General features: G+C 32.3%; 1 protein-coding gene across 1 annotated transcript; it reads left to right on the top strand.

Moving 5' to 3' along the window:
* Positions 1 to 5,298: 5,298 nt before the first annotated feature.
* EMB2217 (Pentatricopeptide repeat (PPR) superfamily protein) lies at positions 5,299 to 8,142 on the top strand. The gene has a single exon (XM_047307724.2). It carries the CDS (start codon positions 5,534 to 5,536, stop codon positions 7,988 to 7,990), a length of 2,457 nt encoding a protein of 818 aa, XP_047163680.1. The 5' UTR covers positions 5,299 to 5,533; the 3' UTR covers positions 7,991 to 8,142.
* The last annotated feature ends 12,572 nt before the right edge of the window (positions 8,143 to 20,714 follow it).

The following is a 20,714-nucleotide window of genomic DNA, read 5'->3' as shown; positions in this document are numbered from 1 at the left end:
TCACCTAACCATTATAGCCCATTAACTATTTGATGGTAGCATTTGGTGGTTTATAATAAGTGCCATTATTTACGATATAAGCTCTCCACTAGTGTTGAAGTGTGCACTACATATTAAGAGTATTGAAGGAAAAGCTTTGAAGCATTGACAAGAGTTTTGAAGGAAAAGCTAAGAAAGTGTGTTCAAGGACAACCTAAGGTGAGTGTTCATAATTCATTGGACAATGTGTGGTTATTCTATGATATAGGTTCGATAAGCTTAATGGAAGACAAAACAGGTTATTCCAGATAAACACAAAGCAAAGATAAATGCAATTCATTCCATAGTCATTAAGCATTTGAAGTGATGTAGCTTCGTGGTCTGGTTTGGATGTCTAAGTTCAAGAGGTTGAAGATGAAGGCATTGTCCATGGAGGATGTGGGTGAACGAGGGTGGAGAAGAGGTGAATGTTGTAGTTGGAATCGATTATATGGACGATATATCTGATTCCAACCCACAAGACAAAACACAATGGATGTGTATTCGATTCCATAGACCGCATATATGGTTCCAACGAAGACTACAAAATTTGTATTTGATTTCAAAGGGAGGTATATTCGATTCCAATAGGTCATATTCGTTTCCAGGAGTTGTAATCGGTTCCAACAGTGGGTTAACCGATTCCACGAGCTCGTATTGGGTTACATGACCTTGGAAGCTTGTTCATGACCTTCAAATGGTTAATTGCAATGACAAGAAACCTTGTTAATGGCAACTCTAATGGTTTTTTGTGTGGTGCAGGTGTTACAAAGAGAAAGAAGGGGTGGATGTGCTTGTGGTGAACGTCTAAAGAAAACATCATTGGTGGGTCTGTACTTGTGAAGGATAATGGATGTTATGAAGCTTGTGGAGGAGGAGGAGTTATGAGTTTGGTGAAGAGGATGATCTCTAGCTGGAGTTTATGTTTGTGAATGAGGTAAATATAGGTGATGGTTTTATGTGAGTGAAGTTTGTTTGTGATGAATTTTTGTTTGATATATGTATTTTGTACAGGTCTTTAAGTTGTGTTAGTGGTTGATGGAGGTTAATTGGTTTTGGTATTTGCTTGCGGGTGATAATCTTGTAGTTTGGTGCGCTGATTCTGGTTGAGGATTTGATGGTTACTTGGTAGCCTCTACTTGTTTGTTGGTTTTCTTAATACCTTGTTTGGCTCATATTTTGCAAATTAGAGATTCTCAGCCTTTGGTTATGTGAATTTGTGGTGGTTCTCGTGTGGTAGATCCTTCGTGTTATATTCCTTCCTTTAAAAGTCTTCAAGAGGTATGCATTGTAAATGTATAGTTAGTTAGTATCTGAAGAATTATATGTTTAATAGATATGTGTTTTAAATGCATAGTTAGTTAGTATGTAAAGGATTATATGCTTAATAATTTTAGGTTTAATATAATATGCATTTATATTATTATGTATGATTTAATTCAAATAATTGTAAGTTTAATATAGTATGAATTTATATTAATACGTATGATTTAATTGAAAGCTTGTTTTGAATTAGAATTATGTATGACATTGTTATGATAATAATTAAAAATTTTCATGAAATTGTCACATGTATTAAATTTTGTAACGAATATGAACATGTTTTATTTATATTAAAATGGTAATTATATTTGTTTAAGTAAATATAAATGGAAGAAAAATTATATGATTCATATTTGAAAAGTGAAGATATAGTTTATGATGTTATGAGTGTCAACTTCAATATAGTAGCACTCTTATACCGTTAATTACAAATGCACACATCAATAACAATATTAACAATGTTATGCATTGTTGGATTTGCTTCAAATATATTGATGATGTATTTGAGCGCATCAAATAATGTTAGAGAATTTGTACCAAACAAAAATAATATATTTATCAATTGACCTCATCATATCATGCAACATATACTTAAATGTAAGGTCGGTAACATATATTTACCATATGGTATATTGATCACCCAAATCATACAATACAGTGGAGTACATCTTGACGCAATGACATCACTTAGATTGGGTCCAGACAACATTTTTCTACCAATTCTTTGAAGAAGTTGAATATTGTCAATGTCAACGGTGTTTGATAGTACGACCTTCGTGTTAATGAAGATGAAGAACAACCACAAGATCAAAGTCCTGAACATGACAACTCAAATGTGAGAGGGGGTACAAGACTTGCAAAAAAGAATGCAAGGTATGAACCAAATACAAGGGTCTGTTCAGTGAATTGAAGATAACATGGCCAACTTATCTCTAGACATGAATCGACAATTCACAAACATCAATTTTAGTGTTAACTTAATTATGCACAAATTAGATGATTAAGTTGTATCATATTGGATGATTGTATTACATCAGCTTATGAATTTACTTTATTATATTATACGAACTTACGTCTTTGATTTTTTACATTACATCAATGTCATTTCTATTTTATTTCACAAAATTTGTCATACTTGTTTTATTGTCAAAGTCACCTTAATGAACTTTAAATCAAATGGGTTCTCGAATAATTGACGAAATGGAGAAAGCAAATATTGAAACAAGAAGACTATGTGTCATTATTCATCGACAACTAGGAGTCATGGAGCATTAAAATGCATTGCTAACAACCACAACCAATGATATTGCTGGAACTCATTCATTTAATCTTACCTCAGAAGAAATTGGTAACTTATTAAGGACAATGAACATTCAAGATGATAACTTATTGAGATAGTGTTTCAAAATTCTCTCTTCACACCCATCTCATACATGATGTTTGATAGGGATGGCGACACAATATCATTTGAATAAGTTGCTTACATACCTAAACGAATGAACTTCATTATGATTTAAGATAAATATAGTTGTACCTTATTATGTGTGAACATTTTTTGTCGTGTAATATTGTAACTTCACTTCATTATTTATTCATCATGAATATGCAATTTGACTTCAATAATAAAAAAAGTATACCACTTGGTAGTAAATTGTATTCTCAAAAAGTTATATCTTAAACATAATTATTTGACTTTATTTACTAAATTTATTTTATTTTAAAAAATAATTTTGATTTTTTTCCTCCTTATAATAATTTTTACCATTAAATATATTATTAATAAATATTATTTTATATTACTTTTACCACTAAGAACATTTTAGTAATCTTTATTTTTTATCAATTAATACGTTTTTTTATCTATCACATCGATCAAATCCTACATTAATTTTTACAAATTTTACTTTCAAATCCACTCTTACTCACCTCTAAATCTCTTTGAAAAAACAACACTCCATTTATTCTCAAATTCTCTCAAATTTATCCACTCCTTCTCTTTTAAATTCATCCTTTCAAATAAACACACCATGTATCTTTCCTTCTCTTTTAAATTCATCCTTTCAAATAAACACACCATGTATCTTTCTAAACAACCTAGGTAATTTTGTTGCTTACTTTTTATAGAAACTTGAAAGCTTAATGCATATGAAAATAATAACCATAATATTATCATTCAATTATCCATTGATATTTTATTTCACAATGAAATCTTAAGAAGTTTCTTTATTAATATTAATAATTATTTAATAAATTATAGTTAAATTATTTATTATGTTTTCTAATGTTGTATTTCAAAATAAAGTACGGATACTTTTTTTTTAGTATTCGTTATTGGATGTCTTCCACAACCATCATGCGCAACTCAGATCATACCTTTGTTGAATGCAGTGAAAACTATATATGAAATTAATCTTCCTTGTTTTAAATATACACATAAGGTCATTAATTTATAATAGAAGAAATATGGACTAAGTCCAAAATACAAATAAGAAATAATAATAAACTAACTAAAGATAAAAGATAAAAGATAAATATAAAATAAAAATAATATATGTAACATTCCCCTCAAGCTAGTGCATACAAATTGTATCTACCAAGCTTGTTGCTAATATAATTCATAAAATCTTAGTGAAAATATCTCCTTTAAACTTGAGTGACACCAAATTGTTAATGATTTACGAAGACGACATAGAAGACGAAATATCAACCTAGAAGACTCCTCATAAGCAACAAATCTTAAAGTTTGCTCCATGTAAATCTCTTATTGCAAATCGTTGTTGAAGAATAAATTGTTAACATCCAATGGATAAAAAAGTCATTGTTGAAGAGCCACCACAACTATAAATAAACTAACAAAAAACCATCTTTGCCGCAGAAGAAAAAACATATATGGACAAGTCAAATGCAATGGTGAGAGAAGGAAGGTCAAAAAAGACAATAGTGGAAGAAGTCATTGATGAATAGGAGAGATAAACCTTAAAAATACAAGATTCTCCCATCAAGGCATCTGAAAAAGGAAAAAGAGCAATCTCGATGCTCTAAATAGCTACCTGATAGGAGACCAGACGTGCGACCACTCACGATGAATTTGAAAGAGGAAAAAGAATGACATCGATGTTCTAAATCGCTACAAGACAAGCTACCATGCATGATGGCAAAGGGACCAGATCCATAACTTTAAAAGGCGATGAAGGTGTCGTTAACGACACAATAGTCATCTGACCGACACGATCAAAACCGTGTAATAGTAAGTCGAAACTGGAACTTCGATAGTGACAGCGGTAAACGATGGTGTCGCCGATATTGACAGGTTTAGTGGTAGAGGCAATAAAACTTTTTTCTTCAAAATAATCTTAGGCTCTAGATAACATGTTGAATATATTGAAAACTATGTATACAATTAATCTCCCTTAAGTTGAATATACATATAAGGTCTTCTATTTATAATAAAAGAAATATAAATTAAACTCAAAATACAAATAAAAAATAATAACAAACAAATTAAAAATAAAAAATAAATATAAAATAAAAATTATCGAACACCTTTATTATTGTAATCTCTGAACAATACATATAAGTGTTATTTCAATTTCTTTTTTTTCCATTTTTTTAATCAATAAATCAATATGATAATGAATCAATGTCATCTACTTTTTAATCAATAAATTTAATGGATAACATACATCTGATTACATACTTGTGCATTCTATATCTAATAATAACTTTTTAATTTTTAACATGTGACTTTTTTAAGTTAATATTTTACAAAATCTGTATTTTTTTTATCAAGTGTACAATTTTATAAAACTTAATTCTTTATTTTAATTGATTAAATCATTTCTTGCTAGTATCTTAAATAAATATGTTAAATTTAAGATTGATTAAAAAAACAAGATTAGTAATATAAAATTAAAAATTAAACTACAATTCGGGGTTTTCAGGATTAAACTAAAAAAAATCACCCATGAAAAATTTAAGGTGACAAAATTTCCAATTTAAACACCTAAGTGTTAAAACTCAGAACTCAGAATGGAGAGAGAGACCACCTTCGATTGAAGTGTAGCTGACACTAGGAAACGCATTTCAGGGTTTAAGCGGTGTGGAATGGAACCTCCGAAACTCCAAACAACAAGAACATAAATGCTGTAAGCACTTTATTTCGTTCCTTATTTCTGGCTTCTTCACATTGACAATGATTTATAATCGCCAATTGCTTTCTTCTGCTACCAATCTCTTCAAACTCACCCATGAATTCTCTCTTCTCTCCCGCGCTCACTCCTCCATTTCTGCGCAACCCTTTACCCGAAAGTTAACGTTTTTGGCCTCTTCATCGATATTTCCCCCCACCCCACGTTTGTGCAATGACTCAAATCTTGTGGGGATGAGAGGCATGAGATGTTTCTGCCATGACAGTGGTGGGTCTAAGGAGTGGACTGAGGAAATTGAGTACTTAGATGAATCGGGTGGTGTTATTTACAAGGGTAAGGGTGTGAGGTCTGTGGAGCCTGGTCTTGATGATCATGTGATGGTGGGTGAGGTGAAGAAGCCCTTTGTGAATGCTCTGGCTGTAGCAAAAATTGTTGAGGTTGTGAAGAGGTGGAAGTGGGGGCCGGAATTGGAGACCCAATTGGACAAACTACAGTTTGTGCCCAACATGACTCACATTGCTCAAGCGATGAAAGTTATTGGTGATTCTGATGCTTGTTTGAGTTTGTTTAGGTGGGCCAAGAGGCAGGCTTGGTATGCTACAAGTGATGACTGTTATGTCATGTTGTTTGATGGGCTGAATCAAAAGAGGGATTTTGAGGGGATTCAGTCGTTGTTTGATGAGATGGTTGGTGATTCGGCTGATGGGGTTTCCTTGTCTGCTGCGTGTAATAGGGTGATTAGGTACTTGGCTAAGGCAGAGAAGTTGGAGGTGTCGTTTTGCTGCTTCAAGAAAATAGTGGATGCTGGTTGTAAAGTTGATACGGAGACGTATAATTCGCTCATTACTTTGTTTTTGAACAAGGGTTTGCCTTACAAGGCATTTGAAATGTATGAGAGCATGGAGAAAGTTGGCTGTTTGTTGGATGGTTCGACATATGAATTGATGATCCCCAACTTGGCAAAGTCAGGGCGTCTTGATGCTGCTTTCAAACTCTTCCAAGAGATGAAAGTGAGAGATTTTCGGCCTGGTTTGAATGTCTTTATTTCTCTTGTTGATTCTATGGGGAAGGCGGGCAGGTTGGACAGTGCAATGAAGGTTTACATGGAGATGCGAGGTTATGGCTACAAGCCACCCCCTACCATATTTGTTTCTCTGATTGAGTCTTATGTGAAGTCTGGGAAGTTAGAAACTGCTCTAAGGCTTTGGGATGAGATGAGGATGGCAGGGTTCAGGCCTAACTTTGGTTTGTATACTTTGGTCATTGAATCCCATGCAAAATCAGGGAAGCTTGACATTGCTATGTCTACGTTTTTAGATATGGAAAAAGCAGGGTTTCTACCCACCCCATCTACATATTCTTGTCTCTTGGAAATGCATGCTGCTGCTGGACAAATTGATCCGGCCATGAAACTGTACAATTCAATGACTAATGCGGGTTTAAGACCTGGCCTAAGCACTTATACCGTGCTTTTAACTCTACTGGCTAATAAAAAGCTGGTGGATGTGGCTGCCAAAATTCTACTTGAAATGAAGACCATGGGGTATTCTGTAGATGTGACAGCTAGTGATGTTTTGATGGTGTATATTAAGGAAGGTTCGGTTGATCTTGCTTTGAGGTGGTTGCGTTTCATGGGTTCATCTGGGATCAGAACCAATAATTTTATTATCAGGCAGTTGTTTGAGTCATGCATGAAGAGTGGGTTGTATGAATCAGCCAAGCCTCTTCTGGAAACATATGTTTACTCTGCTGCTAAAGTTGATTTGATACTCTACACCTCCATTTTAGCTCATCTTGTTAGGTGTCAGGAAGAGAAAAATGAGAGGCATTTGATGTCTATCCTCAGTGCTACAAAGCATAAGGCACACACTTTTATGTGTGGACTTTTCACAGGCCCAGAACACAGGGGACAGCCGGTGTTATCTTTTGTTAGGGAATTCTTTCAAGGTATTGATTATGAATTAGAGGAGGGTGCTGCTAAGTACTTTGTCAATGTTCTTCTCAATTACCTAGTTCTTATGGGGCAGATAAATCGAGCTCGATGTGTTTGGAAGGTTGCTTATGAGAACAAACTTTTCCCAAAGGCTATAGTGTTTGATCAGCACATTGCTTGGTCCCTTGATGTTAGAAACTTGTCAGTCGGAGCTGCTCTTATTGCAGTAGTGCATACTCTTCATAGATTCAGAAAGCGCATGCTATATTATGGCATTGTGCCAAGACGGATAAAATTGGTTACCGGAGCAACTTTGAAGATTGTGATTGCACAGATGTTTAGCTCAGTAGAATCTCCTTTTGAGGTGAGTAAAGTGGTTCTTAGGGCATCAGGAGATTCAGTCATGGAGTGGTTTAAGAAGCCAATTGTTCAGCAGTTTCTTCTTAACGAAATTCCATCCAGGTCTGATATTCTAATGCACAGGCTGAACATACTTTTCCCTAGTTCTGCACCTGAAGTTAGATCTCTATCTCCTCCTAAGCCTCTCATTGCAGTCAGGGAAATGTAAGCAATTTTGATATCTATGGTTAGTAACTGGCATTTGAAGTTTTATTGTTAGTCCAATGTCGTAGAGTGCTGCACAGTGCGAAAGTGATCCTTAAAAATTGTACTATTTAAGAATTTGGAATATAATATAACTCTGATGATTCACATTTTTCACCTTTTGAAGCAGATGAAGATACTATCTGAAGATTAGTTTATAAATCTGTTTAGGATTAACTCGTATGTTAAAATTGCAAATATTTTAAATAATATTACACATATTTTCATATAGACTTGCTAGCCAGAATGTTATGGTCTTGTTATCAAGATGCTGTAATGAAACATCACAAAATGGTCTCTGCAGTAAATGGAGCAGCACGTTATGTCCACTAAAGTTATAGTGAGTTTTTCTGAATTTATTTCTTTTATATATATTTCCCTAGAGTTTGAAATGATCATCACAAAGAAGCAATGCTGATTGTTGATAGACTCTCTATGCTTCTGAGTAACATTTATGTGTATTTTTAGCTTGTGGGATCTTTGTTCAACAAGAGCAATAGATGTTGAACGATCACTCTAGCTGTGGATTACTTCAATTCTTGAACCCTAAAGAATTTAGTGGGATTCTTTAGTGTTAACATTGAATTTTCATGTAATGTTTTTTTAAAGTTGCGCTTTCTTGGTTGGATGTTTTCGCTGATAAAGTGATATGTGCTAATACAATGCACAGTACAAAATATGTCTTGAAGAAAAATGCTAAATTCATGTGCCAAGATGGATGAAATTTCAACTACCCTGTTATATGTTTTCAAAGCCATTAAGAGTTTATGCCAGTTGAGATTTGGGTTTAATTGTGATATGTTCTTAGCCTTCTTCGTTTCATATGCTTGATGCTTTGGTGCCAATGGACGAAGTTCTCGATGTGAGAGAGTATTGAAGATTTAAATTAAATATACAAATTTGTATTATTTAATAAACTTTTAGTCAGTTTTTTTTATATTTGACTCACACAACTTTTATGGTTTAGATACTATCCACAACTTTTATTACCAAGATCAATTGAATTTAAAATGGATTACATATATTTTTAGTCTTATGACTTTGCATTTAATGTCATTTGTTCACGAAAACTACATTTATTTATTGCAAAAATTTAAAAATAAAAATAATTTAAAATTTGGAATGGAATAAAATCCAATTTCACGACCCAATCTAAAATTTTTATTTATTTATTTAATGTATTTGGTAAATTATTTTTATGCATTAAATTGAGTTTTGCAAAGTGGATGTGACTTAAAAAAAATAAAATAAAGGCGTTTGAAACTAAAAACACATGATGAGTTTTTTTTTAGTGTAAACTTATGTAGATGTGAGCTTAATCGATAGTTCTGTTTGTATACCTAACTTTATTCTTATCTATTTATTCTGAAGGAAAACCGTTAAAAAATTGGTTTATATCCATTGAAATAACTTATTTTTTCTTTTTTTTATAAATTTCATCTTTGAGTTTAGACTTTTAAGGGGTGAATATATATATATATATATATATATATATATATATATATATATATATATATATATATATATTACAATATAATATAATATAAAATAAGGAAAAGAAGTTATTATGGAAGGGTTAGCACAAGCTCATGTAATACCAGAAAAATTAAACAAGAAGTTAGGTGAATTTAAACGCTAAGAAAAAATCATTTCTAAAGGAAGTCTTTCCTTGGCAGAGAGGGAATAAACTGCCTAAGTGTCAATTCCATTGATTACAATTTTATCAACACATTTATTTTCTATATATAAATGTGAAAGATCTTAAAGTTATTTTTGAAATTTTAATTAGACAACATTTTGATTTGTTCCTAATGTTTCAAGATACAATCTTCAAATTAGAAAAAGTCTTGATAATAGTTAGTTTCTAACCAAAAGTTCTATTAGTGCAATAAATAATTTAACTTCAATAATGATTTGTACAAAGCTTAAAATATTAAAATAAAAATAATTTAGTTTAAATATTCTTTTTGACTCCTATTTTGGTTGACTTTGTTTAACTGGAATTTTTTTTTCCAGATATTTAATGTGGTCCAAATTTTAGAAATTTATGTTTAATTTGGTTCTTTTTCAATACATCATCTAAATTATTAATGACACAATGTACACCTTGGTAGTGTTTAAATTAGTTGTTTAATTTGTTCTTATGTGACCCATCCAGCACAATGTGAGTTGGAATTTAGACAACGAAAAATTGTTACGTGGTGTCTATCCACCACACACAAATATGACCAATTTGATGTTGTTACATCATCATTTTCAACCTCCTAACATATCAGAAATCCTGATATCAGAAATCCTGGCCACCATTGCTAGCCATCGCACCTCCAACAACTCATGCAACTTTCATCTCTTTCTACCAGACCATAGCCTCTTCATGCTTTCAAGCACCATGTTCGTCACTTGAATCGTTCCTCCAATACCGCGAGCAAGCCCTAAATTGTGAAACCCTAAATCCTTTGTAACCACTGATCTGCACGCACAAATCTCACAAGGTGGATTCACGATCTCAGGTCTCCACTGCTTTCTTGGTGGCTAATTCACAATGAATCTTTGCATGGAGAGGCACAATTGAGGTTTTGTGGAGGAGATATGTGGTTGTGACACAATAGACATAAGTTTGCTTACAATGCATGTGTGTTTATGGTCTGGTTAAGCTAGTGATTCATGATAGGTGTCTCACTCGCGGTGGTTGATGATGAGTTGCAACGTGAAGGTTTGGTGTGAAGACTGATTGCACATTGGAAGGGTTCCTGTGGTTGATGGGTTTTACTGGGTTCAGATCTACAATGAAGGGTGCGATGTTAGATGGTAACGTCAAAGTCAACCTGTTCATGTGCACGTGTTTCGTTGATGTTTGTGAGGTGGTTGGGTGAGGATGATTGTGGTGGCGTGCGAGAATGATTCATGAGGGGGGTTCTCATAGTGAGGTGATTTAGACTTGTGATGGAGATTGGATTTGCGCTTTTTGGAGAGGTGTAGGTGTGGTTTGTGTTTTGGATGAAAATGACGTGTTGTTGGCATTATGTAGTATAGGTGCATGGTGGCTAATGGTGGTAACTAAGATTTCTGATGTGTTGGGAAGTTGAAGAAGATGATGTGGCAACATCACATTGGTCCGATTTGTGTGTGGTGGACAGATATCACGTGGTTGTTTTCTATTTAGATTTTAACTCACATTGTGCTGGATATGTCTCGTAAGAAAAAAATCGAATTGTTCGTTCAAACACTATCAACGTGTATAATTTGTTGTTAACAAGTTAGACAATGTTATGAAAAAGGACCAAATTAATCATAAATTATCAAAATTGGAGTCACGTTAAAGGATCAAATTGAATATAAATTATCAAATTGGCATCATTTTAAAAACCCAACATAAATAAATACACTAAACAAAATTGACGAAAATAGGAACCAAAAGAATATTTAAGCTAAATATTTTTTTCATCTTAAAATTAGCTTCTTTTTTAATGAATTAAAAATTTATTAAAATTAAAATTTCATAAAAAATTTATTTATATTTGAAAAAAATATAACCTTAAAATCTTAAAAGTAACATCACATAGAGATATTTATAAGAAGTAAATTAAAATATGATATATTTATCTTTCTAACGAAGATAATCTAACACAAATTGCCACAAGTATAAACAAGTGTAGGTTTCTTTCACTCAATAATGTTCCATCTACCATTCTCATAGTTAATTTTGATAAATTATCAAAGTAATTTAACCCAACAATAAATTTAAGTTATTCTTAATATTATATATAAGTAGAAATTAGTTTGCGTTTATGTTTTTTAAAATTATTTCTCTCTTCTACCGCATATAACTCGAATTGTTCTAAATGAATTTGCATAAATATATTAAAAATTATAATAAATGATTATTCTATTAAAAAGTACTAAAATGGTGTAAGTAAACAGCCCATTATTGAATATCCTACACATACTGATTTAAATTTAAAGAATTAAAAATAAAACGGTTTACAACTAAAAAGTGATTATTTTAAAATAAGTCGACTATTTTGTGTGTATTATTGTTAATAGGAAAAAGTCATATTTATAGATATAAAATATAACAAAAAAATATCGTTAATACAAATATTTAAATATTATATGAGTAATAAATTATTATAGTAAATCAATGGACAACCATTAATTCATCTTCCTTGGATGGTCATTCATAAGATAATGTGCTCCTTTAAAACTTTACTTGAAAAAATTTCTTTGAAAAAAATCTATTGAAGAAAAAAAGAGTATATTATTTTTTATTCTTTCAATACAATATTGTTCATTACATATTATATTTCTCTCTTTCATGAAAAGTCGCACAATTAAGACGATCGAGTCTAATCTTATGAATTAATTACTTAAAAGTTTTTCTTGACAAAGACTTTGTAAATAAATATGTCATATTTTTCACATGAAGGAATCTTTTGAATCTCTATATGATCCTTTCAGTTGAACAATACACTATTTTCTTCATATATGGTTGTTGATTCCATTTTTCTCGAGGATAGACCACAAGTTTGTCACACATATTGAATTATAGACCTTAACCAAACACATTCACAACTTACTTTATGTAATGATAAAATTCGGAATGATTTGATGATGTTACTATTATAGTTTGTTTCATAGACCGCCATGAAATCATTATGCAACTACATATGGACAAATATTTTGTTTGTGATCAACCATTGTAAAGATATGATAAATAACATGCACTTACATAACCCATTAGATTTGATTTTGAATCATTTGGATAAAATAAACTCATATTCATAGTACCTTTAAGGTAACAATGTATATGTTTTACTTCAGTTCAATGTCTTCTTGTAGGTGAAGAACTATTTATATCTTGGTCAACAAATTTGTAGTCAATGCTATATTAGGTTGAGTATAATTAACAAGATACATTAGTGTTCCTATAATACTAAAATATGATATTTCTGGATTAAGAAGTTCTTCATCCTTTTCTTGAAGTCTAAAAGGGCCTTTATGAACATATAACGACCTCATAACCATTGGAATTCATAAAGGACATGACTTGTTATATAGAACCCCTTATATATCTCTTAATGTACGAAAAACACCTTTATTTAAATACTCAATTTGTAGTTCAAACAAAACTTTGTATTTCAAGGATCCTTCATCTCAAATTCTTTCTTTAAGTAATCAATTATCTTTGTGAGCTCATAAGGTGTTCCAATATGTCATCTACATAAACACAAATTATGAGAAATTAATTTTCTAAAATTTTCATATAATATAAGGACAAATACTCTTCTTTTAACAAGTACTTATTAAGATTGTTATACCACATACATTTTGATTACTTTAATCCATAAACGACTTGTTCAATTTTATTGAATAATCCTCTTTAGAATTGGCCTTATTGGGAAAATTAAATCCTTTAAGGAATTTCATCTAAATATCATTCTTAAGAGAATCTTACAAATATGTTATAACATCATTCACTAAATATAAATGCAAACCTTCTTGTTTAACTAGGCTAATCAAATGTTGAAATATGATTGCATTCAATACCAATGAATATGTCTTCTTAAAAATCAATACCAGGTCTTTGTGAAAAACCTTGAGGAGCAAATTATGCTTTGTATCTAACAATTTCATCATTCTCATTTTGGTTTTGCACAAAAATCCAACTATACTCAACGAGTTTTACATCCTCAAGTGTGTCAACTACAAGTCCAAAAACCTTTTTGTTTGGCAAGAAAATCTATTTATGCTTCTATTACATCTTTCCATTTTGGCCAATCATTTATTTTTCAACAATCTTCAATGATTATTGGTTCTTGATCCTTATTGTCACTCATAACAGCCATCATTGTATTATATGAAAAAATCTCGTCAATTTTGACTTCATCTTGGTTCCATATTATCTTATTCATGACATAATTTATTGAGATCTCATTATTTCTGGAACCAAATAATTAATTATGTCAATTAAATTTTTTTAGATTTCCCCCTTTTCAATTAGGTCATCTTGTCTTTTAACTCATTTTCTCATTCAAGGGATTTTATCTTTGGAACCAATAAGCCTACCACGCTTCAAGTGTGTCTTTGGATCTAACAGGCCTACCACACTTCAATCATTTATGAATTAATATAAATTCTATTTGAAGCATTAATCACTGGTATATGTGATTTAGCTACTTTTTTGTGTCACTCAAAACATCTGGTAATTGATTAACTAATTTTGTAAATGAATTATCCTTTGAACATGCAGTACATGAGAAATCATTGGACTAAAGAAATTTTTGACTCTTAAGTAGGTATCCACATGAGCTTTCAATTATTTTTCACATCATGATATATCTAGGATGACCCAACCAATCATACCAAACAAGAAATTCATTTTGATTCGTAAGCTTTTGGCTTACAATCACATGCATTGTACTCATATATGCGTAGTATAAGCCGTATTATATGTGTTTCAAGACACAATTTGTTAGTCTATACAACGCTCCTGCATACTAAATGATCATAGATATAATTAAAATTTAATGAACTTAATAACATCAACTCGTTGTAGGTACCACCCAAAATTAATCAACTCCCCAAGTCATATATTATCATGTACTATTAAATAACTCTAAGTATAAAACATCATTTGAAAAATCTTTGAACCTTTATATATGTCTAGTGTAACAAAATCAAAATCACAAATTATGAAAACACCTATTTTCATCATTACACATAAGTATATTAACTTAAACAATATTTATTTGTAATATATGCATAATGTATAATATTGTTATTTGAATATCTCCCTTCACACTTCTGTAACAATTACTATATAAGATCTATATAATAATTAATGCTCATTATACACTCAATTCATATATAATTCTATAATACAAAAGAAAAAAATATTCTTATATGTAACATCCCAAAAATATACTAATAAACCATATAATAGAATAATTACATTTAATAATAAAACAGTTCAGTCTTACACTACTCAAGCGTACGGTTTTGGCCGAACGACCTTACATAAGTCCCAAAAGTAAACTGTACTAAAAATAAAGGAAACATGACCGAACGGCTTACAAAAGCCAAAGTACCGATCGGTCAAAATCAAAAAGGAAAGGAAGTGACCGAACGGTCACTTCATGCTAAACTGCTAATTACAAAACCGAATGCTCTATGGTTCGGTCTTTACTTCAACTTCTACCAGATTTGCATCTTCCAAAATTTCTTCTTCCAGCGCCTCTTCAAGTAGCGCGCTTCCATCTGCTCACATCCACACGGATGATCATTGCAAAGACAAGACGGACGTACAGAGACAGGATAACACAATGAAAACACAGGGTAAGCTTATGTAATTTAATTCAAGTAATAACATACATTTTCATATGCCAGCACATTCAAATACATTTCAATAAACAATTCAATCAAATCCTGATACTAGACCGACCGTCCGGACTGTATGAATTCTGTGTAGCTACGACGATTCGTGCACCCAGGTGATGTAGTAACTGGAATTCTCATCAGCTGCCACCCGAGGTTAGTCCGTTCCGTCCAAAGTACTCCTAAGGACTAGGACCTCCTGTCGTTCCCACACATGACCTACCCTCCTCTACGTGAGGACGAGTACTCACGGAACATCAGGATGAACCGCCAGCCAAGCTTTGTCCACATTCATACTTTACAAATTCAATATTCATCCATGAGTCGTTCCTCCCCGGAACGCTCGTTCAACTTCACATCATTTCATTCATATCACATTCTCTTCTTATTTCATTCATAATCATTCTCAATTCCATCTTTCATTATCACTTTTCTCAAATTCATCTTTATTGTTAATAAGTTAAATATCATCTCTGTTCAAAGGTTTATAAAGACACCAAATACCGAACGTTCTATCCTCACTCAGAACGAGGACGAACGCATGGAACGAGACATAGAGATCTCCAGTTCCAGAATAGAATGAGACCAAGAGAATTACTTTTAGATTCAAGAATTTATCCTGGGTAAAATATATATATATATATATATATATATATATATATAATGTAACGAACGTTATTGACATTGTGAATCAGTTAAATGAACTGACTCTCGTGAGTTCAGACCCTCACTCAAAGAATAGAGTAAGTACGAAGGCTCTAGGCCGGATCAAATGAACGTAGACACATCAGAACGTTAAATAACCATAGTTTAGAATCAGTCATATACAGGAACCTTAATGCCTGTCAATGACCGAGCACGGTAAAAGGATTTACTGAATTTGAACAAACGCTGCTTCATCAAGTTTAAATAAATTAAAACGATTACGAGCGTTCGGTATAAGACCGAGCGACACTCATTACGAGAGCTTGGGTTGAGACCCATTACTGATTTAAACTCATAATAGAAATATTGATAGTAATAAATATAATACGAGATGATGGAGATAGGGTTTAAGAATGACTAAGTATCCAACTATATGTTTACAAGATTCTCAATTCCTCACATAACACTCAGGGGCATCTACGCTTGGCCGAACGCTCAAATATAACATTATTACCAGAGGGCGTTCGTCCTCAACTAGAATTCTTTCCAAATGAAAGAATCCCATTTCAACAATGTTCAACAGGAAAATCGAACGGTCAATGACCATTCAGTGACGAACGTACTTTATCATAGTGAAATCTCATATACAAAATCTTTTACATTCCAACTCATTTTTCTTAACTTATAACTTCATAACTTCAGAACTTTATAAAATTCCTATCATAATCAATTTTCATATCTCATACAGCACATATCATATAAGTTTAACATATTTCATACATTATAACCTAATTCATTCATATTTCATTTCATCTTATCCAATAAACGAACGTTCATTCCATATAATCATATCAACCATCATGCATCAAAATCATTCAGTCAACTAAACGAACGTTCAGACAGTTCATCAGCAAACCAATCAAATTAAATTAAATAAGCTTCCCTTACCTCTAGTGTGAACGTACGTCCTTCAGACTAAACTTAGTTCGCAGAAATAAGATTTCTTCTACCCTCAACGCTCAACCAAACTCTTCAACTAAAACAAGTTACAGAAAACCAAGATTGGTTCAGATAAGGTGACTGCATGCAACCAGAGCTTGGCTTGCATGTTCACACGGACGAACAAATAAAGACGAGAAACTTACCAGTTTCAGAATCCAGAACTGTTCGGTTCAAAGTGAAGCTTGAGACGCCGGAAATGCTTCTATGGTCTCTGAAAAGGGTGAGTTTCTTTAGAGAGAAGATAGAACCCTTAGAGAGAAGAAGGAGAATTCGAAAGATCAAGATTTTGGAGAAGATGAGTGCATGCAGAGAGTGTGACGCGGTTTTCAGAAAAATTAGTTTTGTTTAAAACGAACGTCCGCTCGTCTGCTGACACCTACATTCCACTATCTGATTTTCGAATCTTCGACGCTTGACACCTGGCGTCTGCGCAGAGGGTTTTGGGTGCGTTTTTAATGAGTCTGAGCAGAGGGTTTTGGGATGCGTTTTCCGAGGTCTGACATTATACCTATACATAATACCAACATTAGACATACATATTCTAAACCAATATATATAATAAAAATACCATTGAAAATTCACCTTAAATTAAATTATAATGAAAATAAACTAAAAAATTCATCATGTAGAGACTTCTTCTGCCATTTTCTAAAAAGAAAAAAAATATTTCTTAACGCTCTCATCATCAATTGTGGTTATCGATGCTTCCATCTGGTTTAGCAAAGACAACAACAATATCAAGATGAGTGACATTCATTTGACCAGATGACCATTACATAAGCAAGGTGTGTTTCTATGTTATTCTCCTTAGTTTTTAAGATGCTTTAATGTACAACAAGTATGACTCAAATAGTCTTTATCACCGCAATGATAACTCATATTTTTATTTTATTTGTCATCTTTTTCACATTATTGTTCCACTTCTGATGATAGAATGTCTTTTTGAAATTTTCTTCAAGACCATGTCCACAAACATGATCACTACAACCACGACCAAGACTACAACTATGATCATAAAAATATTATTAAGAGATATTGTTGCATATCTCATTATATTTTCATCAAAATTTAATTGTTTTGTTCAATCACAAGAAAGCATGAAAATAAATTCAAAATATTTATAAAATTCATTTTTGTAATATTGTTGTTGCATGGGTAAATTAGTTGCCCAAATGACTTATTTCTTTATTTAATGACATCATGAAGATCCAATGCATCTAAATGTATTTTAGCATTTATTATCCAAGATAAATAATTCTTCCTCATAGCCACAAATTCAAATTTTTGCAAGGTTTAACCTCTTTAGAACTTGCAAATAAAATATTAATAATAATTATTTTTCATGTATGAAACTATAAAATTAATATAATAATATTAAATGTTAGAAAAATAACCAAATATAAATAACAATTAATAATCGTCATAATAATAATAATAAGATTTAGGTGAAAATCAATAAAATCAAACAATTCTTAAACAAAATAAGAATATAAGATATAAGTGTAGATGAGAAAATGATTAGAAAGAGTTTGGATTGAGACATATAAAGGATTGTGAAAAAATGCTCCCACTAGCTAAGTTGATTAAAACATTATTGAAGACTAATTTACGTGTGTATTATTATTAAAAAAAGTCTTATTTAAGTACAAAATGTAACCACAAAATGATGCAAATCAAATAATCAAATAATACAAATATTTAAATATCATAAAAGAATAATCAATTATATGAATAATTATAGCAAATCAATAAATAATGTAATAAATTATTTAAATAGTAATCAGCTTTAAACATTAGCTAGTGCAGTCAAGGTTATGACACTGGTTATTTTAGCCTATAGGCACCGGTTCTTGACCCGAAGCATATCCAGACGAGATAAAAGGTCTGCATTTTTATGCCTCGACTGTGAACCTGAGGCAAAACAACATAGGATTAGAATCGGTTCAAAGGGAACCGAGGCAGTATGCTCTTCCTGGTTTCCCCATCAGGATGCCCCCGTCTTTCTCACGCTGCCAAACACCACACGTCGCCAAACATCACATGCCGCCAAACACCACCGTCTTTCTCACATCGGACCACCCAAAACACCACCGTAGACCACCTTCGTCCATTATCATCTTCGTCCATCAAAGACAACGCGACGATGCAGTTAGAACCCAGGAAGACCACGTGACGATGGCGGCAATGCGGCGGCAACACTGTCTTCACCACGCGACGACAAGGCAACGGCGGGGAGGCAACGACGGTGACGTTGTGGAGCGGATCTGGAGCGGCTTGGTGATGAAGATGAATGGTGGCGCGTAGATGGAGGTTGCAAGGCCAACGCCGGAGCTTCGTGAAGATCGCCATGGAAGATAGCGCCAGCGCGATTCTGCTGAGGAACGCAAGCACGACGGCGATTTGCAGATGAGGTTGATGATGCGGTTGAAGATGCATCCACAGTAGCAGCTCAAGCACCCGTACCCACCTCATGCCGCCGGAAGACATCGCCGTCTCTGCCGATCGGATCCATACCCAGTTCGAGATCCCCGTCATTGACCTCAAAGATGTCGCCGGTGAAGGTTGAGTACTACACTAGGGAGAAGCAGAAAAATGTGAAATATTGGACTGAGAGAGAGAAAGACGAAAAGTTTTGGAACGTTGGGAAAGGAAACGTCTGAGTAGTGAAAGTTGTATAGGCATCGGTTACAATAAAATTGAGGCATAAATGTTATACGACTTCGATTAATCTGCAACCGGTGCAATAACTCTCCTCGAAAAAGCAAATATTATTTTTTTAATTGGTCAGCACAATTTTCTGCCTCGGTCTTTTAATTAACCGAGGCAGTATACCCTTTTAGACACCGGGTTTAGAAAAACCGAGGCATATAATGTTTTTATAATTACATTTCTGCCACCGTATTTTTATACGTCTCGAGTTTTCGAGAACCAAGACATAATAGGCGATTTAAAAATCCTATTTTTTACTATTGAATATATATATTCAAACGTTAAGTGGAGGTATGAATATATTATAAAATTGTATATAAAAAATATTTTAAATTTGCAGAAGTCATGAACTTATTTAAAAGGATAAAGCTTTGTCCTCTCAAAAGGAACAAAGGGAGAACAACAAAAATGATAGATTGAAACAAGCAGCAGAAAGTGACCAAACAAGGAAAACCTTGGACACTTCATGATGATGTGTGTGACAACTTTAATAAAACCGTCAGATACAATGGAGAGAAGCAAAAATGGGTATCTTAAATTTTATTTTAAATTAAATAAATCTATGATTTTTTTTTTAAAAACCAATCATTTAGATTTTATTTTAAATTAATTTTAAGTAATTAAATTTTATTTTATATTATTTTTAATCAATATAATTACAATCTTACATTTTAATCTATTAAATTATTTTCTATTTATCATATGGTTCAAATTATTAACAAGTTTCACAAACTGTTTTTTTTTTAATCTTTGTATTTCTTGAAGCAAAGAATACTACTTTATATATATATATATATATATATATATATATATATATATATATATATATATATATATATATATATATATATATATATATATATATATATATATATATATATATATATATGGGGTTTGCTAAACACGCCTGTTTTTCAGTTGGTATATTTTAGCAATGTGTATCGGGTTTTAGTAGCCGA

This window comes from Vigna umbellata, chromosome 4, assembly GCF_029865625.1.
Source record: "Vigna umbellata cultivar VRB3 chromosome 4, Vumbellata_1.0, whole genome shotgun sequence".
Lineage (NCBI taxonomy): Eukaryota > Viridiplantae > Streptophyta > Magnoliopsida > Fabales > Fabaceae > Vigna > Vigna umbellata.
This window is presented reverse-complemented; position numbering and strand designations above follow the sequence as displayed.

Excerpts from the sequence above, each read along its gene's own strand:
- EMB2217 (XM_047307724.2), top strand. The coding sequence starts at position 5,534 with ATGATTTATAATCGCCAATTGCTTTCTTCTGCTACCAATCTCTTCAAA.